Here is a 19,458-nt window from a genome sequence, read left to right on the forward strand (position 1 = left end):
TTTTATGTATTATTTATTTCGTTTAAAAATCATCTACATTTGGATCTTTTCCTTTTCATGGGCAGCTCGATTAATTAATTTTCTTTAACTAAACACTTTGAAACTTCGTATACTGGTAGAATGTGTCATAAAGAAAATCTTTTACTCTTAGCGTTGTTGAGAAAAGTTTCTATTTACGAAGTTATTTCGTGTTAAAGTTGTCATATTTCGGTAATTTCAACCAATCAATGACGTGTATTCAGCTGAATAAAATTACTACTGTGGTTTGTCAACAACAACTTCCGGTGGTGTATATTTCGTTTGTCACTGTTATTTATGACATATTTCATCTCAGTTACGTTCTTATGGATAAATGAGTGCATCTGAAGCATGTTTACTTCATGACACCACTACAATCGTTCGTGCATTTCCACTGCTTTTAGGTTTTTGTTTTCCTGTTTTTCAGCTACTATTTCCGGAGAGACTTCCTCCCCCACCATTTTCTCGCAAATTATTGTTTTTAAAATTTTCTTTTGCCAAAAAACCCAGCTTTTCGGATACGGAGATTCCAGAAAATTGCCAAAAATCGGAATTTTGAAATTTTTTGGCCCCCACCCCACTTACTCCACCCTCCTCCAATTTCTTCATTTTTCACTTTTTTCCGTAACTCTTACCTTACAACCCTAACCCTAACCCTAAAACACTAACCCTAACCTTAACCCTAATCCTAAAACCACAACCCTAACCCGAAAACCCTAAAGGTAAAACCAGTACAAACGCACAAACGATGTCATAAATACCAGTGACAACCGCCGATAGTTGTTGACAAACAACAGCAGCAATTTTATTCAGCTGAATATACGTCATTGATTGGTTGAAATTACCGAAATACAACAATTTTAACACGAAATAACTTCGTAAATATAAACACGAACTAACTTCGTAAATATCAACAACGCTAAGAGTAAAAGATGTTCTATATGATACATTCTACCAGTATACGAAGTTTCAAAGTGTTTAGTCAAAGAAAATTAATTAATCGAGCTACCCATGAAAAGGAAAAGATCCCTACATTTTGTTCATTCATCACATTTTCAGTTTCTGTATTGTATATATTCATTCGATTGTATATATTCATTTACGCCGTCTTTATTCCAAGCTTCCCGTTTCTATCATATTCAAGACTATCTTGAAAAATGTAACGGACTTCATGTCAGTGAATAAATTATCAGGCTGAGTAAAAAGTAAGCAACGTTTTGAAACATGAAATTCATCATAATATATTTCAACAATGCGGACATTTTATTCATCAAAGTAAGTACCATTACAATCAACACATTTTTTTCCAACGAGTTACAATTTATTTATTCCAGTAACATAAAAACCTGGAGTTTTGGAGCTGATAAACTCTTTGAGCGCACTTTCAGCATGGATTTGATTTTTGAACTCCTCTCGCAGGAAACCCTCGAGGTGCTTGAAAAAGGTGGTACTCGGTAGGAGAAAGGCCTGGGGAAAATGCTGGATGGAATATGCTCTTCTTTTTTTTCTCATTCTTTTTTAAGAACACATTTTTCTCGAGTAAAGTTAAAAAATGTTCATAATAAATTAGTTACCTTTAATCTGAAATTTTCGATCCTTTTATAATCCACAACCGGCGGCCTTCCATTAAAGTACACGGGCCCGTGAAACCTTATGATAAATTCGCTACAATATTTCCATAGGTTGTCGCTCATTTCCTCGTTCACCAATACACACCTTTCTTCTCCGAACTTCCCCTTAGGTAGTTTCACTCTAATCAAATTTTTTTTTAATCTTTTCCATTTCTGCATTCATCCTTCCTTCCGTATCCATTTCTCCTTCTATCTCCTCTTTCTCACTCTGCATCGGATCAGTCTGCTTATTTTTATATAAGGAGCACTTCAATTTCATGTGCCCCCTTTCACTGCAGATGTAGCAATTGGGTCTGCGACCCTGCACTATCACTTTCAAGGAATTTTCCCTTACAATCTTTACTTAGTAGGGAAGCCTTTCTATATCTACAAATGTGGCGAAGAGCCACATCTCCACTCCGCTTCCCCAACAATTCAACATATCCGTTCTTCCAATAAGTCTGAGCTTCGGCTTATCCTCAGTGGTCGCTAAAATGGCCGCTGCCAACCACTCCGTTTTAATTTCAGGCGGCACCCTAGCTATCTTGACCCGGATGTGGCGCCTACCCTTATATGTGGACAACAGCGTCACCCTGTCCTACCTCGGGACATCTGTGGAGTGTGAGGCCGCCTCTTCTTTGGTTGCAAACCTCACCTCCACTGTTCCATATCTCCTTCCTCTGCTCACAAATGTCGCCTTTTGCATGATGTCCCCTAGGCACTCCTGTACGTCTTCTTCCGATATTTTCTCAATTTTATTTTTGGTGACCGCTTGTGTGCGGTACACCACTGTTTTTTCACTTTTCTCTTCTATTCACTCTTGTGGGGTGACCAACTTGATTGCGCCTCCCTCCTTCTGCACCAAACACAAACCTTTCAATATTTCATCTTTATCACAGTGTATCTTCTCGGCTTCCAACGGGGTAGCTGTCTTTGCCGCAGCAGCTTTCGCGAAGCTTTCCATAATGCTACGCTCTTCCTCACCCCCACTGGGAAAAAAGAATCACGCCAACAACAGCAAGTAACAACAACACACGTGAGACACTTCAACAATAAAATCAACAGTAAAATCACAACAGTTCTCACCTTCTCACAAAAAGTCACATTGAAAATCAGTTGTTCGAACCAAACGTTTCGTTGCTTTTTTTTTTATTACCTTTAAAAAGGCGTACATCGAAACTAGAGAGATAAATACAACACATACAGACAATACACAACGAGACCTAACATAGAATCGGGGAACTAAAATTATAAAATAGGAATTTGAGAAAAGAAGTAAAATTAAAAAAAAAAGCGAATGTATTATATGAAAAGATGATACAACGAGGCGGAATGCCTACTCGACTCCCGAAGCCGAGTGGTTACATTTAGACAGTCTTTTTCTTCATTATTTTTTAAGAACACATTTTTCTCGAGTAAAGTTCACAATTTTCTTTACCTTTTTTTCAAAAATGTTCATAATAAATTAATTAGCTTTTTCCTGTAATTCTCGATCCTTTTATAATCCACAACCGGCGGCCTTCCATTAAAGTACACCGGCCCGTTCATACTTATGATAAATTCACTGCAATATTCCCATAGGTTGTCGCTCATTTCCTCGTTCACCAATACACACCTTTCTTCTTCTTCTCCGAACGTCCCCTTAGGTAGTTTCACTCTAATTAAATCCTTCCACTTCGATATTCTCTTCTCTACCTCTATGGATTTCGTATTAAAAAATCAGTTCCTTTATACTCGCTGGACTTCGCACCGTCTGGTCTCCTCTCTGGATTCTTTTCCACTTCATGTGTTAGTTCAGGCGGCTCTTCATCTCTTTTGTCCGCTTTCCCTGCTTCAACTGTCGCTCTCTGTAAGACTTCCCTTGACCTCGCTTTTTTTCTTCTCTTGGGGCTGACGAACCCCAAGATCTCTATTCATGACGTGAACCGTCATGTAACAGATTTTTTCTTCGTTTTTCTTCTCTTGTTTCCTCGCTTTTTTGTATTGACGTGGCTCGCATTTTTCTTTTTCTTTTTCTGGGGAGTGTGGTTTCAATTTCCTCTTGTTCTGGATAAGAGCTCGCCCTGCCCCTTTTTCTGTCATTGGTGTCGCTTGTGATGACGTCCCTGGTTTAGTCTCCTTCTCTGTCACTTCTTTCTTTTTTTCGGCTTCTTTCGGTTTGCAGTCTACCCTGAAGTGGCCCGTCTTTCCACACTAGAAGCATCGAGACTGGTGACCTACCATCACTACCAGACAGGTCTCACCAACCTCGATGCTTTCGGTTATTTCTTCCAGCGTGGACTGCTCTGCCTGTATAATTAACCGCACGCTTTGACCGTGCCAGTTGCGTGGCTCCATCACGGCAGCGTCTAGAACTGCAATTCTTTCCTCCAGGCCCATTGTTACTGCCGTGACGAGCCACTCTGGGTCCACCTCAGGGGGAATATTAGTGATATTGATTCTAGATGTCCTACCCATATATATGGGCAGAAGCACCACTTCCTCTGTCTTCAAAGGTTCTACCGAATGGAGCCGGGCTTCTTCTGTCGACTCCATCCTGACCTCGACAGTTGCAAAACGTCTTCTTCTTGCTACATATCTTATTCCATATCGGCTTGAGGCATTTTTCTCTTTCAGCCTCCACAACGTAGTAAATTTTTCTTTCCTTGACTTTGTATGTCTTGAAAATCAATATTTTCTTTTCTAACTCTTGTTGAATGCTCTTTGGAAGAGCCACTTTGATTTCATACCCCTCGCTTGTTAACAGTTTTTTATGTTCTTCCATGTTGCTAAGGTTAATTTTTTTAACTTTCGCCCCCGCCGCAGCGGCGAAGTCAAGCTATTTCTTTGTTTTTTCTTTTCTCTCTTCTACTTTTTCTTTCGTTAATAGACTCGGTACATCAACATTCTTTCTCGAAGTTGACGGCTTCATTATTTTGTGTTCATGTGTACTATTCCTTCTCATTTGCGGACTCTCTTCGTCAGAATCTTTGTAAAGACGTGATTCTACAATCTTCTCCATGATTCTACAATCTTCCTCCACCTCGACGTCTTGCTTCTTCGGATTAGCCATAATGCTGGCTCCCCCGCACGAGGGAAAACAACAATTGTTTTAACGATTTAACAGCAACAACGTTCAATAAATGTTCAACAATAACAAATATAACTTTTTAACAATCCACCTCTTCACAAACAATAACACAATCCAACAAATACTGAAAAATTAATAACTCCAACTCACAAAATCCGAAGCAAACGTTCCGTTGATATCGCGAGCATTTTCATCTGCTTTACGTCCTTTTTTAAGTTGAATAGCAAACCTGCTCGAATATTGCTCTTTGACAATTCCATTTCAGATGACTGTAACAACGGTGAAAAAAATATCAATGTTAATTTATTGATGCATTTGGACCAGTCTATGCCTGTATTATCAGAAAATTGCAAAAAAATGTTAAAAAAAATTCAAAACTCTGCAAAAATCCGGTACAAATTCTTCATTGTCCAAAACGTTGCTTACTTTTTACTCAACCTGATACATCATACATAATTGAGTCGTTATTTTCACTTGTGTGTATATCTAATCGAGTTAAGTATATATGCATTTTTGTTTGATATATATTTAAGTTCTTCTTTGAAGAAATTTAGATCCACGTTAACACTCATTTTCTTTGTATCTTGTCATTGGATGTTACAGTATTTTTGTGTGTACTGGTGTATTTTGAGAAGACAAACGACTTTCAGTTGCTATATATGTTGTTGATATTGGCTGCAAGTATCGTGGTAAAAGAAACTCCGTCTTGTGAAACATACAGAATATTTTGAAGGATCTTTTTACAACTTTATGTTGGGGCGATGTTAAACTCCTCCTCCTTGTCGTCGTCTTTGTAGTCGTCGTTGTAATCATCATCTTCATTAGCTGACAGAAGAGTACCGCCAATTCCACCAACAAAGGAAATCCTCAGAATATTGTTCTGTCAAGTAAACATAAACACGATTATATACATGCGCGTACACACATTCTCATACGCAGATGTATCTCAGCTTTCCTCCGCGTCACACGAGCTCTCCTTTGCGACTCTTCATATAAAAAAAAAACTAGGAAGTGGATGCGGAACCATGGCAAGTCGTGGGAATAAAGAGGAAAAGATTACCAATGATCATTGCCCCTTAAAAAAATAGAGAAGTCGACTCCCCCTCCCCACGCTCCCCCAAAGGCTGCAATCCAGTCACCTACCGCTACAGCCACCATCGCTACAAAAATAGCATAGACAATAGAAACAACCAAACCCATACCTACCACAACAAAAGCATCTAGGCACAAACAGCAGCAGCAACGACGTCGACAACAACAATTCTAACAAAAAGCACAAACTCACCTAACTTCTTTCTTTGAAGGAAGAGCGATGAGTTGACGGAGTATGTGAAGCAGAACAGAGAAATACAGAGGAGGGGAAAGTATCAGCCAACTCCTGTTAAAGAAAGCAGCCGACAGACTTTTGATGAGTAACAGGCAAAGAAATCTCCAGATAATTGCCTTTGAAATTTCCTCATGCCGTGGAGGCTTCCAAAGTGAAAATGGTCTATGCAGTATTGCAGAGGAACTTTAAAGTACCTAGAGAACTGATTTCCTTGGTTGACCTAATATACGGTAACTGACCTCCTCTACTAACTCTCCTCCCAACATATCAATACTGAGAATTGGTTGCTCGACACCTGAAAACCGAGAATCGGTTTTGGTAGTCTGGGGTTGGTCTGAAGGCTTAAGTACTTCTTAGCGACATCAGGTAAGGAGATGTAGATGTTACCGATGAAATTTCCGGAACGCGCGATTACGTACACTTTCTCCATGACTACGAGATATACGTATCTTTCGGTCTGCCCAGATCAAGTGGAAGTTGCAATATTGTTTCGGAAAAGTTTAGATCTCGAGACACGGACGATTTTCCTGGACTCGGATGATAAGTTGGTGGTACTAAACGTGAACAGCAGTAAAGGTAATGCCTTCAGAATAGTGCCATCCCCAATTGGGTAGGTGGTCAAATATAGTCATGTGACTAGATTCACGCTTGGAATCGTCCCGCCCATCAGCATTTGTAGACAACTGGAAAGGCATTTTAGATATGCGCTAGAATTATAAAGGAGTAGCCGATAGAAAGTGGGGTGTAAAAGCCCTGCAAAACTACTCAGGCAATTCCAACTGTCTCTTCAGTACTGACTGGATTTCTTGAATGTGTTAATATGGACTTCATCTAGATCACATCACGATCGATCATTTGTTAGATAGGTGGTTAGGGGTAATGTCCACAATTTTGTTAGTCGAACATACAGAATACAAGTTTCTGATCTGCACAGTCAACAAAGACAGGACGTTCAGGTATGGACACTGAACGTGATTCTCTTAAAAGAAAGCTATCAGAATAAGTTGAATTTAGTGTAGCAAAGAAGAAGCGATAGAGAACAATAGGTTATAAGGGGCACTAGTTAGTAAATTAAAGGTGGCGACTAGATAAAGCATATAACGGCTGTAATGACAGCGGTGAAAATGTCATCGACTTTCATCACCGCGAAACACGACGTTTGCAAGTCAGAGCCAAGTCATCCAAGACACGAAAAAATAAGAGTCTGTGTGGCAAAAATGCTATGCAGAAACAAAACCACCGTTAGGTCTTTGACAGGCCGTAATGGTCTTACTATTCGATTCCGTGCAAGTGAGTGCAGTTTTTCAACCAAAGTTTACCGGACCGGGTGTAGTGGAGGATGGGAGGCAGTTGATTTTAATGTATATATCGAAGACCAGCATCAGCCCTCGTTAGAAATAAAGTGTTGCAACTCCCCATCTTCCGTTAATGGCGTGAGGTTGTGTAAATTAAATCAATGTACGTGGATGGTATGCCATACAGGTTTTATGGATACATACTATACAAGTGCATCCCTCACAATTGGAAGCAGGCTTGGAACATTCCCGGATGTGTTAGCTGGGAAGTGGTGGGACTGCTGAGGAAGGACGCGAACAAAGAAGGTAATAACAATTTCCGTGGCTAAGGTGTTTGCACAGATGTTCACCAGTTGCGTAAACCTGTGCGATTTCTGGCTGATCTGCCCACTACAATCTTTTATTTATGTAGTTCAACAAGAGTATGAGTGGGAAGAGGGTTGAAAACGTGATTCAAATTATTAGTGCTTGTGAAAGTCTTACGCAGAGAGATTGCAAGCGCAGACACGACAAGGTAGCCCAAAACCTTCACTGACTACTCTGTGTCTCGGATGACTTAGCTCTGACTTGCAAACGTCGTGTTTCGCGGTGATGAAAGTCGATGACATTTTCACTGCTGTCATTACTTATATCTATAAGAATGCCATATTAATATGGCGATAACGATGTATATATATATATATATATATATATATATATATAATATATATATATAAAGTATACTGTAAAGTGTTAATATGTATGTATAACATGTAATATATACATATATATAATAAAAATAGTCGAACATACAGAATACAAGTTTCTGATCTGCACAGTCAACAAAGACAGGACGTTCAGGTATGGACATTGAACGTGGTTCTCTTTAAAGAAAGCTATCAGAATAAGTTGAATTTGGTGTAGCAAAGAAGAAGCGATAGGGAACAATAGGTTATAAGGGGCACTAGTCAGTAAATTAAAAGTGGCGACTAGATAAAGCATATAACAGCTGTAATGACAGCGGTGAAAATGTCATCGACTTTCATCACCGCGAAACACGACGTTTGCAAGTCAGAGCTAAGTCATCCAAGACACGAAAAAATAAGAGTCGTTTAATTGGTCTGCGTAATGGTCTTACTATTCGATTCCGTGCAAGTGTGTGCAGTATGTCAGTCTTATTTAATTTCTTAATGGTCTTGCTGCTCTTTGTTTATGTAGTTTGATTTCTTTATCCATCAGTTTCAACTAAGATAGAGACTCGAGTAAAATTAATAATAGAGAAACAAAAATAAAACTTTGGAAACAGCCTAAAGGAAGATAACTGAGAAAGACTTGAAAGTCAACGTAAGATCATAATCATGTAAAGTAAAGTAAATATAACAAGTTATCCAGATATGTACGCTTGGAGCGGCCTCTCTAAACTTGCAATGCATCTTTTTAAAAAAAGTAAGCAAGCAAGCAAACACGGGTAAGAGAGAGCTATGCAAATGTCTTGAAGAACAACCTGAAACAAAAGGAGAGAGGGGGAAAGTGGGGAAAGGAGAGAAAAAAGAGTGAATGAAAGAAATATAAGGAAAGAGTGAGAAAGGGAGAGAAAGACAGTGAGAGAGAGACAGAGAAAGAGAGAGAGAGTTTGTATGTGGGTGTGTAAAGATTTCCGTAGGTTTTTTTTGAAAACTGTTATTATGAAACTCACACACATACTCACACACACACACACACACACACACACACACACACACACACACACACACACACACACACACACACACACACACGCACACACACACACACACACACTCACACACACACTCTCTCTCTCTCACACACACACACCACACACACACACACCACACACACACACACACAATGAGGACATTAAATGCATGACGAAAGTAATATAGCTGTCATGTCACGTATGATCGATACCTTTTCACGCTTGATTCCACACGCTTGATTGGCTGTCGTTGTGGTGGGTCTGGAGTGGCATATTCCTTTCTTTTTTTTTTGTTGTGTTTTAAAGAAAACCTAACAACACTCGGACGAATCGAGAACTGATATGTAATTGCGATAAACAAACAGCAATAGTGGCAACAATAGCAATGCTAACAGAACACCCACCCATAACAACATCATCATCATCAACAACAACAATCACTACAACTACCACCACCACCACCACCACCACCACTACTACTACTACTACTACTACTAGAAGCAGTATTTGTTCCGGCTCTTTATGTTCATATCCTGCCAAGGTCAAACGTTGTCTTTCATTCCTTCGGAGTTGATAAAATCACGTGCCAGTTAAGTACTGAAGTCGATAATATCAACTAGACCCTTCCCTCAAAATTTCTGACATGGTGTGTAAAAGTATGAAGCCGTTATTAGTAGTAAATATAAGGCGGTGAGCTGGCACAATCGTTAACACGCCGGCCGAAATGCTTAGCGTTATTTCGCCCGTCGCTACGTTCTGAGTTCAAATTCCGCTGAGGTCGACTTTGCCTGTCATCCTTTCGGGGTCGATAAATTAAGTAACGGTGGAATACTGGGGGTCGATATAAGCGACTCATCCACTCCCTACAAATTTTATGCCCTGTACCTGTAGCAGAAAGGATTATTAGTAGTAAATATGCGATGGATTGGCAGAATAGGTAAAATGTCGGCGAGCTGGCAGAAACGGTAGCACGCCGGGCGAAATGCCTAGCGATATTTTGTCTGCCGTTATGTTCTGAGTTCAAATTCCGCCGAGGTCGACTTTGTTTTTCATCCTTTCGGGGTCGATAAATTAAGTACCAGTTACGCACTGGGGTCGATGTAATCGACTTAATCCGTTTGTCTGTCCTTGTTTGTCCCCTCTATGTTTAGCCCCTTGTAGGTAATAAAGAAATATATAAGTTCTGAGTTCAAATTCCACTGATATTAAATAGAGGAAATGGTTAATCGTTTCTATTGGCCACAGTACAAAGGTGAGAGTAGAGAAGGAAATTCTGCCTTCTTGTGTGTTCAACAAAAGGTGGGTGAGAGAAGTGGCCAGATTAGTGAAACTGAAATAGGCTTATTCCGAGTGTGCTTTTCTAAGTTTTTTTGTTTGTTCCTTCTCGAGCCATGTCTGGCTCATAAGGGCCTGTTACTCGGTTTCCTAGGCGTATAGGTTCCCCACATGGACGGGACGCCGGTCCGTCGCAGGTAAGCTGCAAGATGCAGGAGGAAAGAGTGAGAGAAAGTTGTGGCGAAAGAGTCAGCAGAAGTTCGCCATTACCTTCTGCTGGAGCCGCGTTGAGCTTAGGTGTTTCGCTCATAAACACACACATCGCCCGGTCTGAGATCCGAACCCTCGATCTCTCGACCGCGAGTCTGCTGCTCTAACCACTGGGCCACGTGCCCCAACCTTTTCTAAGTAGGAGGAAAGAAGCAAGGAGAAGGCACTTTTGACGTCTTGAATGTGGTAAAATAATCTGGGCTTCTGTGTTGTGTGTGTGTGTGTGTGTGTGTGTCTGTGTGTGTGTGTGTGCATGCGTGCGTGCGTAGAAGGAGAGGTTCCCTCCAATTATCTAATGTGGCCTTTCTCATATTTGAAGGACTTTTCTTAATGAAATTCTCTATTGTTATAATGTTTTCTCTTGATTTTATTCGATGAAATCCTCAATTTTTTTGTGTTTATATTTTGTCTTTTTGTTTGTTCTCAATGCCATGGAACCCTGTGGTCAATAAAATGAAATATTATCATTATTATTGTTGTTGTTGTTAATGCTGTTACTGTCATCGTCGCCATCACTACCACCACCACCACCACCACCACTACCACCACCACCGCCGCCACCGCCACCACCACCACCACCACCACCACCACCATCATCATCATCATCATCATCATCAGGGTTGTGTATTGGCAGCATCTTTAGAGCATCAGAAAAAATGCTTGACATCGGCACATGCACATTCCACCCCACGCCGATCACCAACCCCACTACCACCACCATGGTCGCCATCACCTCCACCACCATGGCCACCACCACCACCATCACCACCACCACCACCATCATCATCATCATCGTCATCATCATCATCATCATCATCATCAGGGTTGTGTGTTGCCTGCATTTTTAGAGCATCAGAAAAATGCTTGACATCGGCACATGCACATTCCACCCCACGCCGATCACCAACCCCACTACCACCACCATGGTCGCCATCACCTCCATCACCATGACCACTATGGCCACTATGGCTTCCACCACCACCATCATCATCGTCGTCGTCGTCGTCGTCATCATCATCATCATCATCATCATCATCAGGGTTGTGTGTTGCCTGCATTTTTAGAGCATCAAAAAAAAAATGCTTGACATCGGCACATGCACATTCCATCCCACCTCACTCCGATCACCAACCTCACCACCACCACCACCACCACCACCACCATAATCGTCATTATCATCATCATCATCATCATCATCATATTAGGGATGTCATCGCCGTCGGCGGTATCACATTATTTATTGTTATTGAAACTGCAGCAATTTCCTCTCAGCCGGTCAAACGACAACTGTTTCATCTTTGAAATATTGGTGAGTGTTGCTTTACGTAGATATCCTGGGCTGCTCCGTGAAATAGGATACAACAACAACGACAACAACAACAACACGCAAACCACAAGTTGATAAAATAGCACAGACATTCGTGCAGAGGATCCGTGTTTTAAAAGCATTCCTTCCAACTGATTAAACATTGTTAAAGAAAAAAAATCAATGAAACACAAAAGAAAACAAAAAACTAAGCAACTATTATATTTTATGACTTGGTGAGACATTTCAAGATTGAGCGCCTCCCCCCCTCACTCACATACATACATATAATCATACACACACACACACACACAACACTCACATACGCACATATACTCACACACACACACACACACACTCACACACACACATATACTCAACACACATATACTCACACACACATATAATCACACACACATATATACTCACACACACATACGTGTGTGTGTATATATATATATATATATATATATATATATATATATTATATATATATATATATATATTATATATATATATATACACACACACACACACACACACACACACAGAGACACACACACACACACATGTACTTTCAAAAACACACGCATTCACACTCGGGAAGCATTTTGTATAAACTATCAATTCGACGTTTCAATCGATGAATATTCACACAGTCAATATTCAATACTAAAAAAATTAAAACACATACATAGACACACACGAACACACGCATGCACGTGCACATACACGTACACACTGACGTGCACATACACCCGTACATACACCCACGTGCAGAGATCCGTGAGGCATACGTAATAATTTTACAAGGAAACATCAATGACACAGGTGAAACTGCAGAAGCTTCTTAACTAGTAATTGTCAGCTGATAGAATCCATTCGGAGCTTCCGCATTGGAAATGACAAAATCATTATCGTTTGGAGGCGCTGCAAGAGGAACACGCCCAATATCAAGAAGAAAAGACAAGAGAAGAATAAATAGAACAAGCTAGAGACAATTGTCTATCTATCTATCTATCTATCTATCTATCTATCTATCTATCTATCTATCTATCTATCTATCTATCTATCTATCTATCTATCTATCTATCTATCAATCTTTCTCCACCCCTCTTTCTCTCTCTTTATCTATCTATCTCTCTCTCTCTCTCTATATATATATATATATACACACACAGACATACATACATTCATTCATACCTACATGCACGCCACCTCCACACACAGACAGACGTGTGTATCAAAAGCTGCAAATAGGCATTGACGGATTGTCAGATGTCATTTGAAACAGACTGGATATGATCTTTACGATTGAAGAGACGTAAAAGACAAAAGCAAGAAAACTCCATGATGAATTTTAAAAATTTGAATTGGTTAATACTGATAACACTATCAGGTAAAGTATATATTGTATGGGTTTTTGTATGACATTTATGCATCTTTACGTTTTAATTCTCCCGGCCAGATGGTCGCGGCAATGCTGGAACACCGTCATTTACGTTTCTGTATTTGACCCAGTCCGGTAATTGTATTCATATATGAACAAAATATAAGCGTCATGTTCCATGTTATATTTCGGGATGATCATTTTGTGTTCTTTTGCCTAATAAACACACGCAATATACGTTCATCCTTCTTCGGCATTATTATTGTTCTTATTCTGTGTCCTTTGTCTTAAATATTTCGTCACTCATCCTGTGACCTCTTCAATATGTAACGAAAGATTTAAGATGAAGGACACAAAAACAAGTCCAATAATAAAGCTAAAGTGATGAACGAATATATAGTGCGTGTGTTTATTTGGCAAAAAAATTACCATCCCGAAGTATAACAATATAAGTATCATGGTTTCCGTTATACAGATATATATCAAAAGTAAATAGATATCATCCGTTCTAAGATTCATTTTTAGACAAAATAATGTCTGACATTGATGCTTTTAACCTAGAACTCAGTAGGCATGCCGTGTGCACAATACATTAACGAATTTGAAGTACTACATAGAGTTTGTAGACATGAAACGGTAAGATGAGGCCGTATCTATTTGCTTTTGAGATGTCTCTATCTATCTATCTATCTATCTATCTATCTATCTATCTATCTATCTATCTATCTATCTATCTATCTATCTATCTATCTATCTATCTATCTCTTTCTATCCCCCCTCTCTCTCACTCGATATATATATATATATATATGTAAATGCGTGTATATATTAGGGTGTATGGATTTATATATATGATCTTATGTTGTTGAATTAAGCTGGTTATTATCAGTGTCTAGGCTTTTGTTGCAGGATCTTTCGAAGCTGTATGAGTACATGTGCATACATACATACATACATACATACATACATACATACATTACATACATACAACATACATACACACACACATACACACACACATACACACACACACATACATACATACATACATACATACACACACACATACATACATACATACATACATACATACATACATACATACATACATACATACATACATATCTTCCAGAGCGTGAAACTAATACATGTTTGTTGTCTATACCACCTATCTTCGTCTTTTGTTTTTTTTGTGAATTCTCCCTATATATATATATATATAATATATATATATATATATATATTATATATATATATTATATATAATATGTATATATATGTATATATATATATATATATATATTAATATATATATATATAATATATATATATATAATATATATATATATATGTACACATGATGGACTCTCCCGTCGTTAGACGACGTATGAGGGTTCGACAATTTCTGATCGAACAACCTTGCAGATGGTTTGTTTATAATGAGCAAATGTTTGTGTACAAGTAAGCCCACTTCCTCCATCAAATCGACATTACCTGTACATGTCAGATGACGAAATGATCGCAAAACAAAGTGAAATGAAGTGCACAAGAGCACAACACAACGCCCGATCTGAGAATCGAACCCACGATCTCGCAATCGTGAGTGCAACACCTTAACCACTGAGCCATACGCTTTCACTTATATATATATATATACATATTTTTTTTCTTTGCCTTTCTTTTACTTGTATCACATGTACATGTAAATGCGTTTATATGTATCTACTACCTGCTAAACGACTAGAATATTTTATATATTTTCTGTTTCATTAATGGTCTGTTATTTTAACGTCTTTATTTGCTCTTTCCTTTCTGGTTCATTGAAGCTTAGTTTCTTAAGTTTGGCAGTGATGTAGTTGCTTCCATAATCAAGTACCCCAAGAAATACAGTTATAAATCTTTAACATTATGACGATGTTATGTATGTATATCTCTTCTGTATTAAATTATTTAAATTCTTCTTGGAATGAACGAAAGTAACGTTACATTTTAAACCTGAGAAAAGTCTTGCCTAGTTTTACTGTTCCGCTTACACATTGTATTTGTAATGTGCGAATCAGTTGGTTGATTTCTTTTTCTGAAAATCCAAGCTTATCTAGACTAACAGTTAGGCATTTACTTACAAAACCAAGTGCTTCGTATAAATGTAAATTTGTAATCCGGACATAGAAGCTGGCAGTTTCGAAACAGTTGTCCACATTTATTTCCTTTCTCCTTGATTTTCAAAGAGATATTCACATCAGTATAGGCGCAGGAGTGGCTGTGTGGTAAGTAGCTTGCTAACCAACCACATGGTTCCAGGTTCAGTCCCACTGCGTGACATCTTGGGCAAGTGTCTTCTGCTATAGCCCCGGGCCGACCAATGCCTTGTGAGTGGATTTGACAGACGGAAACTGAAAGAAGCCTGTCGTATATATGTATATATATATATATATATATATATATATATATATATATATATATATATATGTGTGTGTGTGTGTGTGTGTGTGTGTGTGTGTGTGTGTGTGTCTGTGTTTGTCCCCCTAGCATTGCTTGACAACCGATGCTGGTGTGTTTACGTCCCCGTAACTTAGCGGTTCGGCAAAAGAGACCGATAGAATAAGTACTGGACTTACAAAGAATAAGTCCCGGGGTCGATTTGCTCGACTAAAGGCGGTGCTCCAGCATGGCCGCAGTCAAATGACTGAAACAAGTAAAAGAGTAAAGAGAGAGTATCAGCAGGACAGCTGACCTCTATGACGGTACATACTTTTTCTTGTCTGTTCTGAACAACGATATCCAGCCTGTTATGCTTACACTTGACAGACGTATGTATGTATGTATGTATGTATGTATGTATGTATGTATGTATGTATGTATGTATGTATGTATGTATGTATGTATGTATGTATGTATGTCATTATTCAGTTTTATTTGAAGATTTCTTCCAATAGAGAAAGAGTCAGTTTGTAATCTAGATCCAAGGCTCCTTCATTGGAATTTCATCAACATTAACAGGGTACTTTTGTATGTATATGTGCAGATTTATGTATGTATTCCCATGCATATAGTTGCATGTCTAGACATGTTCATATATACTTATATGATAAACTTTTGGAAAGTTTTACAGATTTTTACAGTTCCTGTGATGACTTGGATCTGTAGACTTCCTATCTATCTCCTTTGATCCCCCCTCTCTCTCTACATTTGGGAAGACTAATTTCTCAAGATTGATGCTACAGCAGCGTGTTACATGTTCCAATGCCTCAATAATTACAGGTATAGACTTGGACTTTTAATCTGGATAGTGTAACTGTAGACTTCTCAGTAGCTTAGCGTAAGTATTTTTATTTTTCTTAAAGCTGATCTTTAGCTTTATGGTAACATCATTTGGACAGCTGATTTCCACAGCTAAACAGTTTCTCTTCTCTATTCCAAATCACTATGTCAGGTCTCCACCAGTTTACAATATAAGTTACAACTTCATCGAGATTATTTACAGATTATTTGGAGTTCCGTTATCCATTCTGTAGGTAGTTAACTTCATCTGTGAGTGACTGCTAGAAGAACAGATGATAGAAGGAGAGGGAAAGGGTAAAAAAGAATTTAGTCAAGTAAAGAGGGTGGAGGTTGCGTAGTCGTGTGGAGACAAGCCATATGTGAAATGCTCCTTTGGGTCAGGGGCGAAACGAAAGAGAAAGAACCGAATTTGTGTTCCGTATTTATATTTTTTCGTACTAAATTAGGTCAGACTAAACAAAGGGTTTTCCATCTCTTACCTGTTTTGACCTAAGTTTGTCTTGAAATAGCCAGTTAAAGAATAGAACTTATCTATATTTAACAGTTCCCGTCCATAAATTTCTGAGTGTAAACGCAGAGAACAATAAAAAGGACATTTCTAATCCTGGCTTAGAATCTAGGAAGCTATTCGCTAAACATGCAATAATATGACTTGAAACATTATTAACCAATAACGAACTCCTCTATTCTTTCTTTTCGTACCTAACTTGGTCTGGTTATCAATTTCATTGGCTATGAGTTACAATGTTGTATGTAGTACAACTTATATTATTAAAGGAAGTAGCTAATAACGGTTGCTGCAACTCATAGGACACTGTAATATTAAAAGAAATTAAATAAGATAATTAGTGACAGACTTATTTTCCCTACCTAAATATTTACTTTCCCTGTCTATTCCTTCGCAACGGTTTCTTTTAAGCTCATGTCGAACGCTATTAAATTTTCTCAATAACAAATGCAGCCAGCCTACATCACCGGTCTTTACTCATTGTTGATTGTAGATAGGGTTCTGTGAGTCAAGTTTCAGAAAACCTCACCCGGCAGAAGAATTCTTAGAGTAATTACACCATTACACGACATCATCCTCATCGTCGTCGTCGTCGTCGTTTAACGTCTGCTTTCCATACTGGCATGGGTTGGATTGTCTTATAATTAAAAACAATGATTTCATTAACACCTTCAGAACTCATTGCAATAATTTCATTCCTGCTGGTTTTCAACTAATCTTTGAATACAAACATTAGTGGCAGGATGCCTATTTTATTCTGGTGCCGAAGCCATATTTTGACAATGTTCCGCGGTCAATCTAACAATATCATTCAATGAAACAAAGGCTTGACTTATTTCTTCCATTTATTCACCCCTTTCTATGACTGTTTTAATAAATGTGCCCAAAATTATAAAATAAAGCTCAGTTTTGATTGTGGATCATCTAACGACTCATCGTTTTATTTATAATCGTTCATTTTTTAAGTTTAAAATTCGTTTGTGAACGCCCTTATCCTTTTTCTATAATTCAGCACTTCTTCAAGTCAATGTTCGTTTAGTCTCAAGTCACATGACGAATTTTAAACTTAAAAGTTGATATTTCCCTCTGTCAGAGCCTTGTATTAATCGATTTCCGTGGTGCCCACTACTATTACAATGACGTATATGCTAGCGTGGTTCTGCTGCACTCCCAGTCCTTCAAGAATTCAGCTTCTATAGAAGTGGCTCAAGCGTCAGCATATACAGAAGGGATGAGAGACGACACCTTTAACGGACCGAGCGTATGATTTGAAACGGTTTCGATTTGCTGTTAATCTGACCGCTGAGTACATACTGCAGTGCATTAAAGTGATTCAGCCTCCAAAGACGCGGTCGAGGCTGATTGCAATGAAAACAACCTCCTAGTAACGATGACCAATCATATCGAAAGCTTTCATCAGAGCCTCACTGAGGCTAGATTTGTTACTCTATCTCTACGATGTATCGCTTGAGGTGGAGGTTGTTTGCGTTTTCTCGACCATACTTTAAACGATAAACTTATCATTTACACCTTGACCAACATCCTAAACTTGATATTTAGTAGTTATGGATCAGAAGTTATCAACTGTGTCACCCTTCTTAGGGTCTTTTTTCAGTAGCACCACCATTTCGCATCTTCCAGAACTAGGAATTATCAACGTTCTGCTGCCAGCTTCAGTAGAGGTCTACCACGATATCTCCGAACAAGTCTGGCATATAAGCGTAAAGCTCGTAGGTTAGACCATCCAAACCAAGCGATTTGCGCCCCACACAACCACTTACTACTACATACATTTCAGGTGCTGTTATCGGCTTTACGTGTTACTCCGCATCTTCGGTCGGGACCTCGGACACACCAAAGTAGGCATTGAGGTCCTCTACTTTTTCTGGTTCATCAGCCATCCTGAACAGTTAACTAAAATACTGCTAGAAAGCAGCACACATCGTTTTGGTACGCCAAGGGACGAATTGTGGCTTTCTTGTCGCGCTACGCCCCTGAAGGCCACCAAACAATTTTCGTTCCTTCGTGTTTTAGGTAGCGTGTCTTAACTATTACGATGAAACCTTCGTAATTTTCGTTGAAGAAACTGCCAAGAGCCATTTTTGCTGCTTGTAATTTTGTTGGAATGCCTGTCCTAATTTCCCCTTCTTATTTATCACTAACTCTCCCTTTAATCTAATTATTTTTATTGCCAGCATGTGATTGATGTTGTATTTCATTGATCTAGAAATACCAAAAGAAGTTTTATCTGACATTCAGGATGTCTTATATCGGGTCTGACAAAAATATTCTTGGGATGTTTTATATGACACATTCTACCATTGTCCGAAGTTTGAAAGTGTTTGGTTACAAAAAATTATTTTAAAAATCTGTCGTTCAAAAGGTAAAGTTCCAAAACCTCTGTGGTACTC

At 38.8% G+C, this 19,458-nt stretch overlaps 1 protein-coding gene across 1 annotated transcript in view; it reads left to right on the forward strand.

The window, feature by feature from the left end:
* Positions 1-13,151: 13,151 nt before the first annotated feature.
* Positions 13,152-19,458, forward strand: part of LOC115209491 (mucin-17-like) — a 178,771-nt gene continuing 172,464 nt past the window's right edge. Inside the window, exon 1 of the mRNA XM_036501104.1 lies at positions 13,152-13,266. Within this exon, the coding sequence (XP_036356997.1) occupies positions 13,221-13,266 (46 nt within the window). The 5' untranslated portion in view covers positions 13,152-13,220. The remainder of the gene's footprint in view (positions 13,267-19,458) is intronic.

The sequence above is a fragment of the Octopus sinensis genome, linkage group LG3 (genome assembly GCF_006345805.1).
Source record: "Octopus sinensis linkage group LG3, ASM634580v1, whole genome shotgun sequence".
Lineage (NCBI taxonomy): Eukaryota > Metazoa > Mollusca > Cephalopoda > Octopoda > Octopodidae > Octopus > Octopus sinensis.